The sequence below is a fragment of the Mandrillus leucophaeus genome, unplaced genomic scaffold (genome assembly GCF_000951045.1).
Source record: "Mandrillus leucophaeus isolate KB7577 unplaced genomic scaffold, Mleu.le_1.0 Scaffold24, whole genome shotgun sequence".
NCBI classification, from domain to species: domain Eukaryota; kingdom Metazoa; phylum Chordata; class Mammalia; order Primates; family Cercopithecidae; genus Mandrillus; species Mandrillus leucophaeus.
Genome location: NW_012102476.1, coordinates 2,578,818 through 2,597,234, shown reverse-complemented (window position 1 = coordinate 2,597,234; position 18,417 = coordinate 2,578,818). Strand labels below are relative to the sequence as shown.

The 18,417-nt window shown below is 52.0% G+C and overlaps 1 protein-coding gene across 8 annotated transcripts in view; it reads right to left on the bottom strand.

Moving 5' to 3' along the window:
- Positions 1 to 2,387: 2,387 nt before the first annotated feature.
- SEZ6L2 (seizure related 6 homolog (mouse)-like 2) overlaps positions 2,388 to 18,417 on the bottom strand; it is a 29,340-nt gene continuing 13,310 nt past the window's right edge. For 4 of the 8 annotated variants that reach the window (XM_011982422.1, XM_011982429.1, XM_011982426.1 and 1 more), the window contains 11 exons: positions 17,504 to 17,667; positions 11,602 to 11,802; positions 10,020 to 10,158; positions 9,074 to 9,270; positions 8,557 to 8,751; positions 4,761 to 4,952; positions 4,463 to 4,654; positions 3,918 to 3,956; positions 3,622 to 3,739; positions 3,427 to 3,523; positions 2,388 to 2,950 (listed from right to left, as the gene is read on the bottom strand). In XM_011982422.1, the coding sequence (XP_011837812.1) occupies positions 2,921 to 2,950; positions 3,427 to 3,523; positions 3,622 to 3,739; positions 3,918 to 3,956; positions 4,463 to 4,654; positions 4,761 to 4,952; positions 8,557 to 8,751; positions 9,074 to 9,270; positions 10,020 to 10,158; positions 11,602 to 11,802; positions 17,504 to 17,667 (1,564 nt within the window). In that variant the 3' untranslated portion in view covers positions 2,388 to 2,920. The remainder of the gene's footprint in view (positions 2,951 to 3,426; positions 3,524 to 3,621; positions 3,740 to 3,917; positions 3,957 to 4,462; positions 4,655 to 4,760; positions 4,953 to 8,556; positions 8,752 to 9,073; positions 9,271 to 10,019; positions 10,159 to 11,601; positions 11,803 to 17,503; positions 17,668 to 18,417) is intronic. The other 4 variants (XM_011982423.1, XM_011982427.1, XM_011982425.1 and 1 more) reach the window with 3 other exon arrangements.

The window sequence follows — 18,417 nt, the reverse complement described above, 5'->3', positions numbered from 1 at the left end:
TTTTTTTTTTTTTTTTTGTGGAGACAGGGTCTCACTGTGTTGCCCAGGTCTTGAACTCTTGGCCTCAAATGATCCTCCTGCCTCGGCTTCCCAAAATGCTGGGATTACTGGGATCACTGCACCTGGCCTGTTGACACAAATGAGCACATTGGTCCAAATCCAGCCTCCTGGCCACACTCCAGCACCTTAAGGTCTAGGCCTGTGGCATCTGGCAGGACTCCTCTTACTTCTGAAGAGCCACCTCTGCCAACACTGTTGGGGATGGGGACACTGAGCTACAGTCTCTCCCCTCTGATCTTTGAGCTTCATGCCTGCGAGAACATATCACACCCATTACTAGCCAGAAAGCAGTGCATTAGGCTTTGCGCAGTTTGCGTTTAGCAATGCAAATGCTAAATACATTTTAGCATTTAGTATTTGCATTGCTAAACGCAAACTGCACAAAGTTTGGCCATTTATTGGAGCCTCCTGAGGAAGTCAATTCCCATCTCTGAGCCTTAGTTTCCTTATCTGAAAAATGGGATTAATAAATGATCCCTGTCCGGTAGGGTCCTTTGGAGAGTTAAAAGACATAATTCAGTCAGGCATGATGGCTCATGCCTGTAATCGCAGGGACATACCGGACAATATGGTGGGAGGATCACTTGAGGACAGGAGTTCAAGACCAGTTTGGGTAACAGAGTGAGCCCCCACATCTAAAAACGCAAACAAGTTAGCCAGGTGTGGTGGAGCACACCTGTAGTCCCAGCTGCTCAGGTGGCTAACGCTGGAGGATCACTTGAGCCCAGGACATTGAGGCTGCAGTGAGCTATGATGGTGCCACTGTACTCCAGCCTACACTACGGAGACACTATCTCTAAAGAATAAAACAACATAGGCCGGGCGTAGTGACTCACGCCTGTAATCCCAGCACTTTGGGAGGCCGAGGTGGGCGGATCTCTTGAGGTCAGGAGTTCGAGACCAGCCTAGCCAACATAGTGAAACCCTGTCTCTACTAAAACACAAAAATTAACCGGGTGTGGTGGCAGGCTCCTATAATCCCAGCTACTCAGGAGGCTGAGGCAGGATAATCGCTTGAACCCGGTAGGCAGAGGTTGCAATGAGCTGAGATTGTACCACTACACTCCAGCCTGGGTGACAGAGTAAGACTCAGTCGCGAAAAAGAAAAAGAAAAAGAAAAAAAAACAACAACATAATGCATACAGTTTGCCTCAGATTCTCCTAAAAGTCCACCCCTTTCTGAATATTTCAGCATCCTTTCAAGTGTCCTAAAAATGTTTAATTGCATTTAAATATAAAATTTTAATTAGGCCAGGCAAGATGGCTCATACCTGTAATCCTGGCACTTTGGGAGGCCCAGGCGTGCGGATCACTTGAGGTCAGGAGTTCGAGACCAGCCTGGTCAACATGACAAAACCCGGTCTCTACTAAAAATACAAAAATTAGCTGGGCATGGGTGCCTGTAGTCCCAGCTACTTGAGAAGCTGAGGCAGGAGAACGGTTTGAACCCAGGAGGCAGAGGTTGCAGCAATTGCACACCAGCCTGGGTGACAAGAGCGAAACTCCGTCTCAAAAAAAAAAGATAAAGTGGAAAAGGACACCCCCAAGGATATAAAACAAGTTCAAATTGGTAGATGGGTCACAGCAGATACACCTAAAATGTTAAAAAGTTTGGGGTGGGGGGAAGAAATGGTGTACTTGAATAGATACAAAAATCCTCCAAAGGGGGTTGAATTTTAGGCAAACTGGTCATAAGATAAATTGAAAAGCCAGGCTTGGTGGCTCATGCCTGTAATCCCAGAACTTTGGGAAGTCGAGGAAGGAGGATTGCTTGAGGCCAGGGGTTCGAGACCAGCCTGGGCAACATAACAAGATCTCATTTCTACAAAAATTTAAAATTTAGGCAGGCACCGTGGCTTGCACCTGTAGTCCCAGCCACTCAGGACGCTGAGGTGGGAGGATCCCTTGAATCTAGGAGTTTGAGGTTGCAGTGAGCTGTGATGGCACCACTGCACTCCAGCCTGGCCGGCAAAGCCAGGCCCTGTCTCTAAAAAGAAAGAAACTGAAAGCTGTTTGCCTCCTGCCCAGCAGTGAGAGAAGATGGGTGGCTCCTGTCAGTTCTCTTCCAGCTGGAAGAGGCCCACAAGGTCAAACAAGGCCTGGTGGAGAGGCCACTGCCGCCTGGAGTGAGGCTGGTCACAGGGAGGGCTTCACAGAGGTTGAGCCTAAAGCCAGGCTTTCTGACCCCAGGCCAGGCCTCCGGACACTGCCCTCTGCCCACTTTCGCATTTCCTCTTCTTTTTCAAATTGTTCCCCTTTCCCCAGCCCTCTCCCCAGAGAGGTGGTCCAGCGCTCGGTGGCCGCCTCCCCACACCCCACCGGCCCAATTACAAGTCATGATTTTCTGTTTATTGCTCAAAAACAAGAATTCAGAAGCAAAGGTGGAGAGACTGTGGGTTGGGGAGATGGCAGGAAGGGGGCAAGGCCTTGTCCCAGCTCTCCCCTTCATCCTTCTTCTGACGTTCCTGGCTGGAGTCAGACCTAGGGCCAGGGCATCTGGGAGGGGGGCGCCTTCAAGGGAACAGTAGAGCTATCGGGGGCAGTCCTTGAGGGGTGCCCTGGGCAGGAGGGGCCGCAAGATTTGCAGGGGGCAGAGTTCCCCTCCCAGAATCCAAAAGCCAGTAGGGTGGGGGGCAGGTCCCTCGTTTGGCAACTGAGAAGAGGCGGCTTTGGGCGGCAGGATGCTGGTTTATTTACTGTAGGATCTCCAGGGCCATCAAAGCCCCCTCATGGGACGGGCAGACTATTTACACGGCCAGGGAGGAGGGCAGCCAGGAGGCAGAGACCGGGTCCCGTACTTCCCCCGGCCCGAATGAGGAGGGAAGGGGCGTCCTGGCTCCTGCAGCTGTAATCTTGGGGTTCAGATGGAAACTTCATACTCCCGCGTATCCTGAAGACAGAGAGATCAGGTCAGTTGTTGGAGTCTGATAGGGGTGGAAGAGGCAGTCGAATGGGAGGAGGGGCAATGACCCTGGGTTTTAAAGTAACATTGACCACTGGGGACCGGGGGGCCACAGGGGCTAATCTGGCCAGTGAAAGTGTTTGGTTCATCCTATAGTGTTGTAAAATGACACAAGAATCTGAATTTCTGGCTTGTCTTGAATAATTGGAAGATCTGCCAGTTGCGCCTCAGTTTCGACTACGGGGTAGAGCCGTATTCTTCAGATGGGGCTCAAGTCCTCCACTTAGCCACAGTCCTCACTGCTCCCTATTATCCACACGTGGCTTGCTGTGCTCATTGACATGGCCTCTGTGGGCAGCTGAGTTTGAAATTCCCAAGACAGAGATTCCAGAGACCTTGCGAGAAGGTTATGGAGTCCTGGGAGAGCCAAGTGGTGGCTCTTCAGGGGCAGGGGAGGTGCTCACCCCAGCTTCATACAGCGGGTTGCTGAAGTCCGACTCCACGGTGATAGGGCTGTAGGAGTGGGAGCCGGAGAAGCCAAAAAGGGACTTTCCCTGAAGCCTGGGAAAGGGAGAGGATAGAGGAGCTTATGAACAGGGTTTGGTGCCAGGCCCACAAGATGTCTGCCCTGGCTGGCAGCCCCTGTGCAGGCTACTTACTTGGTGTAATATATGTAAACGCCACTGCCGAGAACAATGACCAAGCCTAGAGGCAGCAAGATGGCCAGGGCCAGGTTCCCCCCTTCCAGCTGCCGTGACGGATCTGTGGTCTGGGTCACTATAGGAGGAGGAGAGGCCGGTGAGCTGTGGTCGGGCCCGGTCCTGAGCTCTCCCAGCCTCCTGCCCTGGGCCTCACACCCTGGGCTTCATCCCTCCAAGGCCTGGCCTCCTGCCCCGGCCTCTGCCTTGCCCTCCCGACCTGGCCAGCCTGGGTCTCCACCTGTGCCCTCACTGACCTTCCAGTTTTCGGTTGTCCAGGAGCTCCTCATAGGCAACTGCAGGGAGAGGAGGGGGAGGGGATGGGGTCTGAGCCAGGGAGGGGAGGAGGCTGGGAGGGGCCGGGAGCCCAGTGAGGCTGGGCTGGACAGTCTGGTTCTCTCTGCCCTCTGCTCAACCTCAACTTTCTCTCTCCCTTGGTGGGGAAGAGAAAGGAGTGACCAGCACAGGGCCTTTGTCCTCTTTCTCCAGACCCCTAAAAAGTCAGGGTTCCTGGACAGTCTGAGCCAAACTTTAGAATTTGTCAGAGATAGGGAAACTGAGGCCTATCCAGAGAGAGCGAGGGATTTCCAAGCCAAGGCTCCCTCTACTACACCCCTGAGCCAATCCCATGACCTCACACGACCCAGGGCTTCTGGACACACCCGTGAAGACTCGAGGCCACAGGAGGAGAACCGGGAGCTCTTTAGGGTCGCCCATTGGTCTCAAATGTGCTACCTGACTCTCCCAGCCCTGTCACTTCCCAGACACTGGTGTGCCCCTCCTGCCCTGTCTGGCCAGGCACCTTTGCAGAGTGGGGGCTGGCTGGTCCACTGGGAGGGGTGGCCGGGCACACAGGTGATGGTGACCTCGCCGATAAGCTCAAAGCCCTCATAGCAGAAGAAGCGCAGAGACTCGCCCGCCTGGTAGTGGTGCTTGTACAGCGTCTGGTAGCCATTCTCGGGAACCCCTGGGTTCAGGCACGGCTCGTACTTCACTGCGGGGAGCATGCCAGTCACATGCCAGCTGCACTACTGCGCACAGGGCAGACAGGCTCTCCCAGGGCTACCCAGCCACCCTCCCAGGGTGTGCTCCAGACTCACAGGCGCATTTGGGGACCCTGTCGCTCCACTTGGGTGTGCCTGTGTCCCGGCTGTAGCAGGTGAGCATGGCTGCCCCCTCGAGGCTGTACCCTGGCAGACAGCGGTACTGGACGTGGGAGCCAACGGGGAAGCCAGCGTCCGAGGCGGTGCGGTGCCCGTTGGCAATCTCGCCAGGGTCAGCACAAGTCATGACTGGTGGCAGAAGAACAAGGTCATGGAGAGTGAGGGCCTTCAAAAATCAGCCTGGGCAACACAGAGAGACCCCATCTCTACAACAAATTGAAAAATTAGCCAGGAGTGGTGACGTGCTCCTGCGGTCCCAGCTACTCAGGAGTTGGAGGTGGGAGGATTGCTCGAGCCCAGTAAGTCGAGGCTGCAGTGAATGGTGAGCGCACTACTGCACTCCAGCCTGGGTGACAGAGTGAGACACAGTCTAAAAAAAAATAAAAGAAAATCTCCCAGAAGCCTAGGGCTGGGAGAGGCCTGAGCCTCGGGCCGTTTCCTCTGAACACCTCTGCACACACACGCGCTTCCCACCAATTCCTCAGAAGGAAGAGAGCATGAATTGGAAACACTTAAAATGCAGTGCATTTATTTTCAGACCAGAATGACAGGCTTATTTTTTTTTTCAAAATTCAATGTATGTTGTATTTCAGGCTTCTTTTAGAAAACAGTTTGCTTGGGGAAATCCCAAGCCCCTATCCTGGGGTGAAATTCAAAATATTTAACCACCATACCAGAGCATATGGGCCAAATCCCAGCAGGGTGAGCCCAACATGGCTTGTCATCTGTGGAACAGTAGCTGCCCTCTTTAAAGGGGGCGCAGCTCTTCTGTCCCCAGTATTCTCATTATGCCCAGCCTAGTTCACTCACATACACTGCCTGCCTGCAGGTGTTTGAGTTTACAACCCTGTTGTGAAGGAATCATAATCATAGCCATTTCTTGTATATAAGCCTGAGCTAGGTACCCTGCTAAACATTTTACAAACAAATATAATTCTGTGTGTGTGTGTGTGTGTGTGTGTGTTTGAGACGGAGTGTCTCGCTGTCGCCCAGGCTGGAGTGCAATGGCGCTATCTCGGCTCACTGCAAGCTCTACCTCCCGGATTCCCAGGCCTCAGCCTCCTGAGTAGCTGGGACTACAGGTGCCCGACACCACACCCAGCTAATTTTTTGTATTTTTAGTAGAGACGGGGTTTCACCATGTTAGCCAGGATGGTCTTGATCTCCTGACCTCGTGAACCACCCGCCTTGGCCTCCCAAAGTGCTGGGATTACAGGCGTGAGCCATGGCGCCTGGCCTTTTGTTTTGTTTGTTTGTTTTTGAGAGTCTCGCTCTGTCACCCAGGCTGGAGTGCAGTGGCGCATCTCAGCTCAGGGCAACCTCCGCCTTCTGGGTTCAAGAGATTCTCCTGCCTCAGCCTCCTATGTAGCTGCAGTTACAGGCGTTCGTTAGCACGCCCAGCTAATTTTTGTATTTTTAGTAAAGACAGGGTTTCACCATGTTGGCCAGGCTGGTCTCGAACTCCTGACCTCAGGCAATCCACCCACCTCAGCCTCCCACAGTGCTGGGATTACAGGTGTGAGCCACCACGGCTGGCTCCAAATATAATTCTTTGTTTTGGAGACGACAACTTGCTCTGTCACTCAAGCTGGAGTGCAGTGGTGAGATCACGGCTGACTGCAGCCTCAAACTCCTGGGCTTAAGCAATTCTCACACCTTAGCCTCCTGAGTAGCTAGGACTATAGGCATATACCACCATGCCTGGCTATATTTTTTATTATTTGTAGAGACAGGGTCTCACTATGTTGCCCAGGCTGTTCTCAATCTCCTGGGCTCAAGTGATCCTCCCACTTTGGCCTTCCAAAGCACTGCAATTTCGGATGTGAGCCACCACCTAGCACAAACATAATATTTAATCCCAATTATCTTGAGAGGCCAATGTCACTGTCATCTCCCTTGGAGCCCAGGGCTCTCAGGGCAGTCAAAGGACTTGGCCCATGGTCACTCAGCCAGGGAGTGGCAGAGCGGGAATCTGCCCAGGGTCACAGCCATGGAGCACTGGACAGGGACTCAGAGATGTGGGTCCTGGCACACCTTCAGGCTCAATCTGCTGCCTTGGGCAGGTTCCCTCCTGAGCCCGAGGCAGCAGGGCCAGCCGAACTCTTAGCCTCATCCAGGCCTAATATCCTGTGAATCCTTCCAGGGGCGGGGAGCTGTGTCCAGCCCAAATCTGGCTACCTGAGGTTTCTCCCCTTGGTCCCACCATTGCTTTCAGATGCCACATGGAACTACAGCCCCACATCCTTGGGGCTGGCTTCCCAAAATTTGAAGAAAGTGACCAGCTGCCATTCCTTTCTGCTCTTCAATTTTCTTTTACTTTTTTCTTTTTTTTCTTTTTGAGATGGAGTATCACTCCCGTGGCGCAGGCTGGAATGCAGTGGCATGATCTCAGCTTACTGCAACCTCAACCTCCTGGGTTCAAGTGATTCTCCTTCCTCAGCCTCCTGAGTAGCTGGGATTACAGGCGTGTGCCACAACGCCCAGCTAGTTTTTTATTTTTATTTATTTATTTATTTTTTTGAGACGGAGTCTCGCTGTGTCTCCCAGGCTGGAGTGCAGTGGCGTGATCTTGGCTCACTGCAAGCTCCGCCTCCCAGGTTCATGCCATTCTCCCGCCTCAGCCTCCCAAGTAGCTGAGAGTACAGGTGCCCGCCACCACGCCCGGCTAGTTTTTTTGTATTTTTAGTAGAGACGGGGTTTCACCATGTTAGCCAGGATAGTCTCGATCTCCTGACCTCGTGATCCACCCGCCTCGGCCTCCCAAAGTGCTGGGATTACAGGCTTGAGCCACCGCGCCCGGCCTAGTTTTTTATTTTTAGTAGAGACGAGGTTTCACCATGTTGGCCAGGCTGGTCTTGAACTCTTGACCTCAGGTGATCCACCACACCTGGCCCTTTCTGCTCTTCTAAAATATATACACTCCCAGCTCCTTTAAATGTCACCTCCTCTGTGAAACCTCCTGCCCCAGCCCTGAGAAAATTAGCCCACTGCTCTCCCCACAGTCCTTCCTCACACCCAGGGCAGCACGCACCCTGTGAAGTTTCCATCTGCGCTTCACAACCTGAGTCCTACTCCACCAAAGGGGAAACCAAGGTTCAGAGATGCTAAGTGCCTCGCCCAAAGTCACCCAGTGATCACCATCCTGCGTATCACTCCCAGATTGTGAGCTCCACAAGAGTATGGAGGGGCTTGAACTCCCTTCTCCTAACCTCAACCCAGCACGGGGCTTCAGTGATGGCATTCAAATAAACCAAGTGCTCTGACAACCTTGGTCCTAGCAAAGTGGCTCCCTACAATTTCAACTGAGAGGACTGTGGGATTGGGGCGGGGCGTAGGACAGGAAGGATGGAGCCAAGTGTGGACACGGGGAGCCCAGTGGGAACCTGGTCGGAGCCCTGTTAGGGGTGAAACTCAGACGCCGCAGAGGAGGGATCAGGGGGGACGGGGCGGGGCCATGAGACGAGGAAACAGGGACCGAGCCCAGGTCGGTGCAAGAAAGAAGAGGGATGCAGCCCGGAGAAGGTGAGAGGGAGACGCAGAGGGGACAGTTTCCGAGAACCGGGCGGAGGAGTGAGAGCTAAAGGGCATGGGGGCAGGGCCTGAAGAAGATCCAGGAAGGACCCCGAGCGAAGGGACGGAACACAGAAAGCAAGGGGGCCGGTACAGGACAGGGCGGGGGCGGGGCCCACAGCGAAGGGGCGGGGCCGACAGGACGCGGGCGGGGCCGGCTCACTCTTTTGGCAGGCTGGCGGCGCGGCGCTCCAAGAGAGGTCCCACTGGCAAGTGAGAATGTCGGAGCCTAGCAGCTCGTAGCCAGGCTCGCACTGGTAGGTGAGCACCGTGCCCCGGATCAGGTCCCCGTGGGATGCCGTCCTCCAGCCCCACTCCGGAGGTGGCAGCTCGGGGCACGTGTCGTTCCTTGGGACCTCTGCATGGGAGGGAGGGCGAGTTTGGAGGCTGCCGTTTTAACTCCGGGCTCCCTTCCAGCCTCGGAGGCTTTGCTCTGTGCCCCCTCCCGGGATCTGTCTCTCTTTCTCTTTCTTAGAGACAGGGTTTCCTCTGTCGCCCAGGCGGAGTACAGTGGTACAAGCATAGCTCACTGCGGCCTCAACCTCTTGGCTTCAAGCGATCCTCCCACCTCGGTCTCTCAAGGCCCTGGGATAACAGGCGTGAGCCACCACGACCGGCCACCTCCCGGGATCTCTGGCTTGCCCGACCCGTGCCCATCCCGGGACTCTATCCCTCAGTACCTTTGAAGTGCAATACGAAGCCCTGGCCCAGGCCTGGATTTGGGGGCCCGGGCGGTGCCTGAAACTGCAGTGTGAGGTCGGGCCCAGAGGAGAGGAGACGGCGGCGCGGTTGAGGTCCCCGCAGCTGGGCCAAGACTCGGGCGCTGGGACCGTCCCCGTCGAACAGTGTCAGCATGTCCCCTTCCCGCACATTCAATCTGCAGGGAGTGGGACCAGACAATGGGGTGGGGCTGCGACTGGCCCCCCCCATCCAGCTCTGCCCCATCCTCAACTCTGCTCATTGGTAGCCTCTCCTACTCTCCAGCCCCGCCCATAATTTCCTCTATTCTATGGCTCCTCCCATGTCCTACTACCCAATCCCTAACCTTGCTCATTACTAATTCCGCCCACTGTCCAGTCCCTCCTTCATCACCATGGGATCCAAAGCCTAGCCCAACTCCAGCTCTGGCCAATCATAGACCAAATTCGCTTCCACCCTACACAACTCTAGGCTCTGCCTGAGTACCTGCTCTGAAGCCACGCCCACTTCAGCTTCTGTGCCGTCTCAAGACCCTCTAATACCAATTCAGCTCACTGGATTCTCCTCAGCCCTCCCCAACTTGTTGGTGATACCGCAACAGTTTGGGTCTGTGTTCCTGGAAGTAGCTCCATGGGCAGCCTCAGAAACCTCCAAAGAGTGAGAGGCACCAGGCCAGAGCCCCTTGTTCACAATAGCCCCCAAGGAAGGCTGCATTGCCCTATTTATTTGTCCGAGGTTGCCTGGCTAATACGTGATTTTAGCCCAGCTCTCTCACCTCTATCCTGAACCCTTAGTGCACCAGCCTATCCACCGAATTCTGGATAGATACGCAAGAGCCAGGCAGGCTCAGAATGCAGGCTAGTGCATTGGCATACCACACTTTGCTGAGCCTACACCCGTCGCACCCGCTGCAGAACCCAAACATACATCTCAACTTGGAGCAAGATGCGCTTCTCTTCCTGGACGTGTAGGCCCCACACGCAGTCCTGGCCCGGGCTATAGCTCTGGGGCCAGTCGGGAGAGAGGACCACACCAGCTGGCTCCGACAGCTCCCCTCCACACATGGCTAGGGAAAAAGGGGTGTCAGGTTCGGGACCCAGGTGGGCATGCCGTCTCCATTTCACCACGGTCCTCACCACTCGTGATGCATGTACCACATCACCTCGCTTGTTTCCTATTACCTATGATCCACCTGCTTCTTTTATTCTTTTATTTTTATTTTTATTTATTTATTTTTTCACTTTTTTTTGAGACAGAGTCTCGCTCTGTCGCCCAGGCTGGAGTGCAGTGGCGCAATCTCAGCTCACTGCAAGCTCCATCTCCCGGGTTCACGCCATTCTCCTGCCTCAGCCTCCCCAGCAGCTGGAACTACAGGCGCCCACCGCCACACCCGGCTAATTTTTTTGTATTTTTATTAGAGACGGTGTTTCACCCGATTAGCCAGGATGGACTCAATCTCCTGACCTCGTGATCCGCCTGCCTCGGCCTCCCAAAGTGCTGGGATTACAGGCATGAGCCACTACGCCTGGCCCTTATTTTTATTTTTTTAGACGGAGTCTCACTGTGTGGCCCAGGCTGGAGTGCAGTGGCACAATCCCGGCTCACTGCAATCTCCACCTCCCAGGTTCAAGCGATTCTCGTGCCTCAGCCTCTCAAGTAGCTGGGATTACAAGCACGCACCACCATGCCTGGTTAATTTTTGTATTTTTAGTAGAGACGGAGTTTCACTATGTTGACCAGGCTGGTCTCCAACTTCTCACCTCAGGTGATCCACCTGCCTGAGCCTCCCAGAGTGTTGGGATTACAGGCGTGAGCCACCGCGCCTGGCTTTATCCACCTTTTTCTTTTTCTTTTCTTTTTTCTTTCTTTCTTTTTTTTTTTTTGAGAAAGAATTTCACTCTTGTTGCCCAGGTTGGAGTGCAGTGCCGTGATCTCGGCTCACCGCAACTTCCGCCTCCTGAGTTCAAGTGATTCTCCTGCCTCAGCCTCCCGAGTAGCTGGGATTACAGGCATGCACCGCCACACCCAGCTAATTTTGTATTTTAAGTAGAAACAGGGTTTCTCCATGTTGATCAGGCTGGTCTCGAACTCCCGACCTCAGGTGATCTACCTGCCTCTGCCTCCCATAGTGTTGGGATTACAGGCGTAAGCCACCGCACCCAGCCATGATCCACCTGTTTCTTGCCACGTCTAGGTCCTTTTGTGTTCAATATCCAGTCCTGCTCTTAACAAACCCCACCCACTCTCCACTCCAGCCTGCCCAATCTGTGACTTAACCCAACAGCAGTTATTGCTCTTGAAGACATTTGGGTTTGTGACCCCTGCATTCAGTAACAAGCCCACCAGTCATTCAGCTAAGAAAACAGTCTCTGAAGGGACAGGGATTTACCCAAGGCTTGGGTTGATTAGGTCTGGATATGCAGCCTTCCTTTCTGAATGGCCTTGCTGGGATTTCCAGTTCAGGGGGCATCATGGACTGAAAGACCTGCCTGCGAAGAGGAAGGCTCACCTTTGCAGGCCGGCTCTGTGTCGTTCCAGTGGGGTTCTGTGGGATCCACACATTCGATGGCATTGGGGGGTCCAGGGGGCTCCAGGGCATATCCTGGGAGGCACGAGAAGGTTGCCAGTGCCCCTGGGCGATACTCAGGGTCCGTAGTAGTGACGTTTCCATGTGCCAGGAAGGGGGCGAAGCAGCGATCCTCCTCAAAGGCTGGGAAGGAGTCAGTCATAACAATTAAGCATTAGGGCAGGCCTCAAGGGATCTCAAATTGGGGATGTGAGCTGAATTGGGGTGTTGTTTGGCCACTCCCTGGGCTTTTTTTTTTCTTTTTTTTTTTTTTGAGACAGAGTCTTCAGCTGTCACCCAGACTGGAGTGCAGTGGTATGACCTCGGCTCCCTGCAGCCTCTGACTCCCAGGTTCAAGCAATTCTCATGCCTCAGCCTCCCAAGTAGCTGGGATTACAGGTGTGCACCACCATGCACAGCTAATTTTTTTTTTTTTTTTCCCTGAGACAGAGTTTCACACTTGTTGCCCAGGCTGGTGGGCAATGGCGCGATTTTGGCTCACCGCAACCTCCGCCTCCTGGGTTCAAGCGATTCTCCTGCCTCAGCCTCCTGAGTAGCTGGGATTACAGGCATGTACTACTACACCTACCTAATTTTTTTGTATTTTTAGTAGAGACAGGGTTTCTCCAGGTTGGTCAGGCTGGTCTCAAACTCCTGACCTCAAGTGATCTGCCCGCCTCAGCCTCCCAAAGTGCTGGGATTACAGGCATGAGCCACCGTGCCTGGCCAATTTTTGTATTCTTAGGAGAGATGGGGGTTTCACCATGTTGGCTAAGGCTAGTCTTGAACTCCTGGCCTTAAGTGATCTGCCTGCCTCAGCCTCCCAAAATACTAGGATTACAGACATGAGTCACTGTGCCCAGCCTGGGTTTTTTTTATTTTTTATTTTTTTAGAAACAGGGTCTCACTCTGTTGCCCAGGCTGGAGTGCAATGGTGTGATCACAGCTCATTGCAGCCTAGATCTCCTAGGCTCAAGCGATCCTCCCACCTCAGCCTCTCCAGTAGCTGGGACTATAGCATGCACACCCCACCCAGCAGCTCATTTTCCAATTTTTTTTTTTTTTTTTTTGGTAGAGATGGGGTTTCACCATGTTACTCAGGCTGGTCTTGAACACCTGACCTCAGGTGATCCACTGGCCTCGGTCTCCCAAAGTGCTAGGATTACAGGTGTGAGCCACTGCCCTGGGGTTGGTGAGTTTTTAAAAACTGAATGCCACTGGGTTTAGCATTCACTCTCCAGATTGTCAAAAAATTTCTAACACTCCTCATTCACATATTTATATTGCCTCCCTGGCCTCTTGAGGGAAGCCCCTGGGCTAGCCAAATCCCAGCCACCATTCTACAGAGAGGAAATTCATAGACGAAAAAGCCACTTGCTCAAGGTCACCCAGAAGACAATGGCAAAAGCAGGTCTCAAACCCAGATGGCTTGATTCCCAGCCACAGATACTTGGCTCTGGAAACGGCAAAGACGGGCGGGTAAGGGTAGGGGTGCCTTTGGAGAACTGGCTGGTGTAGGTGTATTCTCTCCTCAGAAATAACAATTGGATTCTGATCATCCATGCTGTTGCTAGAACCCAACATTTCAGCTAATGCAAAAACTACTCAGTTTTTACTTTAGACTAAGTCAACAAAAGTGAACATTTGTAGAGCATTTGAGTTTCTGTGCACCTGATCAGATCTTAGCTGCAAAACTCCCTGTGAGTTAAGATTTAGGTGCCTATGATACCAATGAGGAATCCTTTTCTTTCTTTTTTTTTTTTTTTTTTCAGATGGAGTTTCGCTGTTGTTGCCCAGGCTGGAGTGCAATGGTACGACATCGGCTCACTGCAACTTCTGCCTCCCAGGTTCAAGTCATTCTCCTGCGTCAGCCTCCCGAGTAGCTGGGATTACAGGCACCCACAACCACCCCCAGCTAATTTTTGTATTTTTTTAGTAGACATGGGGTTTCACCATGTTGGCCAGGCTGGTCTCGAACTCCTGACCTCAGATGATCCACCCGCCTCAGCCTCCCAAAGCGCTGGGATTACAGGCATGAGCCACCACACCGGGCCTTTTTGCTTTTTTTTTTTTTATATTTTTTATTTTATTTTAATATTTTATTTTTTATTTTTTGAGACCGAGTCTCGCTCTGTTGCCCAGGCTGGAGTGCAGTGGCATGATCTCACTTCACTGCAACCTCGGCTTCCCAGGTTCAAGCGAGTCTCGTGTCTCAGCCTCCCGGGTAGCTGGGATTACAGGCACGTGTCACCACGTCTGGCTAATTTTTGTGTTTTTAGTAGAAATGGGGCTTTGCCATGTTGCCCAGGCTGGTTTCAAACTCCTGGGCTCAAATGATCCACCTGCCTCAGCCTCCCAAAGTGCGGGGATTACAGGCATGAGCCACTGCGCCCGGGCTTTTTTATTTATTTTTAAAAATGAGGTCAGACATGGTGGCTCACAACTATAATCTCCACACTTTGGGAGGCCGAGGCAGGTGAATCATCTGAGGTCAGGAGTTCGAGACCAGCCTGACCAACGTGGTGAAACCCCATCTCTACTAAAAATACAAAAATTAGCTGGGCATGGTGGCTAACACCTGTAATCCCAGCTACCCAGGAGGCTGAGGCAGGAGAATCACTTGAATCCGGAAGGCAGAAGTTGCAGTGAGCCGAGATTGTGCCATTGCATTCCAACCTGGGTGACAAGAGCGAAACTCCATCTCAAAAAAAAAAAAAGAAAAAAAGAAAAACAATGAGACGGGGTCTTGCTTTGTTGCCTAGGCTGGAGTGCAATGGTGGGCTCACAACTCACAGCAGCTTTGACCTCCCAGACTCAAGTGATCCTCCTGCCTCAGCTTCCTGAGCAGCTGGGACCATAAGCGTGCACCACCACACCTGGCTAATTGTTTGTTTCGTTTTGTTTTGTAGAGACAAAGGTCTTGCTATGTTGCCCAGGCTGGTCTCAAACTCCCAGGCTCAAGTGATCCTCCCATCTTAGCCTCCCAAAGTGCTGGGATTACAGGCGTAAGCCATTGTGCCTGGCCACAGTGAAGAATCTTAAACTCGTAGAACAGTGTGGCCTACAACTATGGAGGCAGGTCTCAAAACTTGCCATTTTCACTAAAAGACCTGGGCTGTTCGTACTTTAACACTCCCAGAATCTATCCCGCAATTGATTTTTGTAGATCCACTGTTCTATTTCACTATTACTTAACCTGCAAGGTATCATGTCCAAATCCTAAGCATCCATTACAGCCCAGTGTCAATTCCATTTCTTCCATGATTCTCATCAAACACTAGACCCTCCCATCTCTGAGCACTTCACTTCACGTTTTTGGTCTCTCTCTTGCTACTGTTTATACAACTCCTCTGTTTTCAGCCACAATGAAATTCTGTTTCCCAAACATACCAAGCATTTCTCTACTTGCTCTTTCCCAAAGTTCCTTTCTTTCCTTTCCTTTTCTTTTGTTTTCTTTTCTCTTTTTTTTTTTTTTTTTTTTGACAGGGTCTTGCTCTGTTGCCCAGGCCGGAGCGCAGTGCTGCAATCATAGCTCACTGCAACCTCTTGGGTTCAAGTGATCCTCCCACCTCAACCTTCCATGTAGCTGGGACTAGAAGTGTGTGCCACCACACCTGGATATATATATATATATGTATGTGTGTGTGTGTGTGTGTGTGTGTATATATATATGTGTGTGTGTGTGTATGTGTGTATATATATATAATTTTTTTTTTTTAATTTGCAGACACAGGGTCTCACTATGTCGCTCAGACTGGTTCTCAAACCTCCGGCCTCAAGCAATCATCCCACCTTGGCCTCCCAAAGTACTGGGATTAGAGACATGAGTCACCACAACTGGCCTTGATCTTCCTCTTTTAAAATATCCTCTGTTGGTTGGGCAGGGTGGCTCACGCCCGTAATCCTAGCACTTTGAGAGGCCGGGGTGGGAGGATCACTTCAGCTCAGCAGTTAGAGATCAGCCTGGGCAGTATAGTGAGATGCTGTCTCTACAAAAAATTAAAAAATTACCCAGGCATGGTGGTACATGCTTGTGGTCCCAGCTACTAGGGAGGCTGAGGCAGGAGGATCACTTGAGCCCGGCAGGTTGAGGTTGCAGTGAACCATGATGGGGCCACTGCACTACAGCTTGGGTGATAAAGCAAGACCTGTTTCAGTAATAATAATAATAATAAAATACCTTCTGTCCTATAAGGCCAAGTTCAAATGCTTCTTCCTTCACGATCACTTCCTTGTTTCTACCCCTTCACATTCATTCCCCTTCTTCTGGTAACAGTACCCCAATTTTAATTTTGGGATGCATGCCTACCCCACTCCCAGTCCACAAGGTTGAGTTGAAGCCCACCAGGGGAGGCCACATGAGGCAGATTAGCCTATCTCAATACTGCCTTCTCCTAGCTCGGTGATTGGCTCAGGCTAAAGCCAACCAGGACCTCAGCCAGGTCAATGAGTGCCTCTCCTGGCACTTTTGCTGAGCTCTCAGGAAATACATGAGTGTTCTCTCTGATGAGGTTACTAAGTTGGTGGTATGGGCTGGGCGAGGTGGCTCACGCCTGTAATGCTAGCACTTTGGGAGTTCCACGGGGGCAAATCACTCGAGCCCAGGAGTTCAAGACCAGCCTGGGCAACATGGTGAAACCCTGTCTCTACTAAAAACACAAAAATTAGCTGGGCGTAGTGGTGCATGCGTGTAGTCCCAGCTACTGGGGAGGCTGAGGCATGAGAATCACTTGAACCTGGAGGAGGGGGCTGCAGTGAGCTAAGATTCTGCCACTGCACTCCAGCCTGGGCGACAGAGAGGGACTCTGTCTCAAAATAAATAAATAAAAATGAATAAAAGTTTAAAAAAAAAAACTGCCAGGCATGGTGGCTCACACCTGTAATCCCAGCACTTTGGGAGGCCGAGGCGGGCGGATCACCTGAAGTTGGGAGTTCGAGACCAGCCTCACCAACATGGAGAAACCCTGTTTCTACTAAAAATACAGAATTAGCTGAGCGTGGTGGCGCATGCCTGTAATCCCAGCTACTCAAGAGGTTGAGGCAGAAGAATCGCTTGAACCCAGGAGGTGGAGGTTGCAGTGAGCTGAGATCACACCATTGCCCTCCAGCCTGGGCAACAAGAGTAAAACTCCATCTCAAAATAAGTAAATAAATAAAGGCCAGGCGCGGTGGCTCACACCTGTAATCCCAGCACTTTGGGAGGCTGAGGCGGGCGGATCACGAGGTCAGGAATCGAGACCATCCTGGCTAACAAAGTGAAACCCCGTCTCTACTAAAAATACAAAAAAAAAAAAAAAAAAAAGATTTAGCCGGGCGTGGTGGCAAGCGCCTGTAGCCCCAGCTACTCGGGGGACTGAGGCAGGAGAATGGCATGAACCCAGCAGGAGGAGCTTGCAGTGAGCCAAGATCGCGCCACTGCACTCCAGTCTGGGCGACAGAGCGAGACTCCACCTCAAAAAAAAAAAAAAAGAAAGAAAATAAATAAATAAATAAAATAAAAACGAAGTTGGTGGTAAATCAGCAGCTATGTCCATCGCACAGGGAAAGCCTGCCTGAGAATGAAGCCAACACAGAGGAAAGAACTGAGATACTGAGATAACTGGTCTCTGGGCTGTGTACCTGGATCCAGGCATGCATGAAGCTTAAACAGAGAAGGCTGCCTCCGGAAAGGAGAAGGGGTCCCTAGAAGAGATCCTTGCAGTTTTGGGGCAGGGAGGCAAGTCACATTTCAGGAATCCCAGCATGGAGATGAACAGGCATGGAGTTTGTGCTTCCAACTATGCCTGGTGTCAGGAAGAGGGGACGGTGTGGCCGCTGGGGTCCAGTGGGGGAGTGGGTCACTTACCTTCAAATCGGAGGCTTAACAGCAGGGGATTGGCAGGTGTCTCTGACAGCAGCTCCACATAGAGGGACTGGGCGTCACTGATGAGACCCCGCTCAGGGACATCGTCCATGTCTGAATCATAGATCACGGGGGATAGGGGGCTGCCCCCTGAGCGCACCATCAGCCTGGGATGGACAGAATCGTGACCAGGAGCTCAACCTCCCTCACAAGCTGCCTCACCCCTTGCCCGCTCTCCTAACTTATTTTTATAGCTGTTATCATCACACATTAACTATATGCCACACACTCTTCTAAGCACTTACACATTCTTTCTCATTTAATTTTCACAAGAACTCTTGAGTCAGACACTATTATTATCCCTTATTTTATAGAGGAGGATATTGGGGCATAGAAAGATCAAGTGACCTGTCCAAGGTCACAGAGCAAGTAGTGGCAGGGCTGAGATACCTAGTTGCTAGGTAAAGGATGTTAATGATGATGAAGATAGCAGATGCTTGACCAGGCACGGTGGCTCAGCTCACACCTGTAATCCCAGCACTTTGGGAGGCCAAGACGGGTGGATCACCTGAAGTCAGGAGTTCAAGACCAGGCTGGCCAAAATGGTAAAACCCCATGTTTACTAAAAATACAAAAATTAGCCAGGTGTGGTGGTGCATGCTTGTAATCCCAGCTACTCAGGAGGCTGAGGCAGGAGAATCACTTGCATCTGGGAGGTGGAGGTTGCAGACAGCCGAATTCATGCCACTGCACTCCAGCCTGGGTGACAGAGTGAGACTGTCTCAAAGAAAAGAAGAAGAAGAAGATAGGCCACATGTGGTGGCTCATGCCTGTAATCCCAGCACTTTGGGAAGCCGAGGTGGGCAGATCACGAGGTCAGGAGATCGAGATCATCCTGGCTAACACGGTGAAACCCC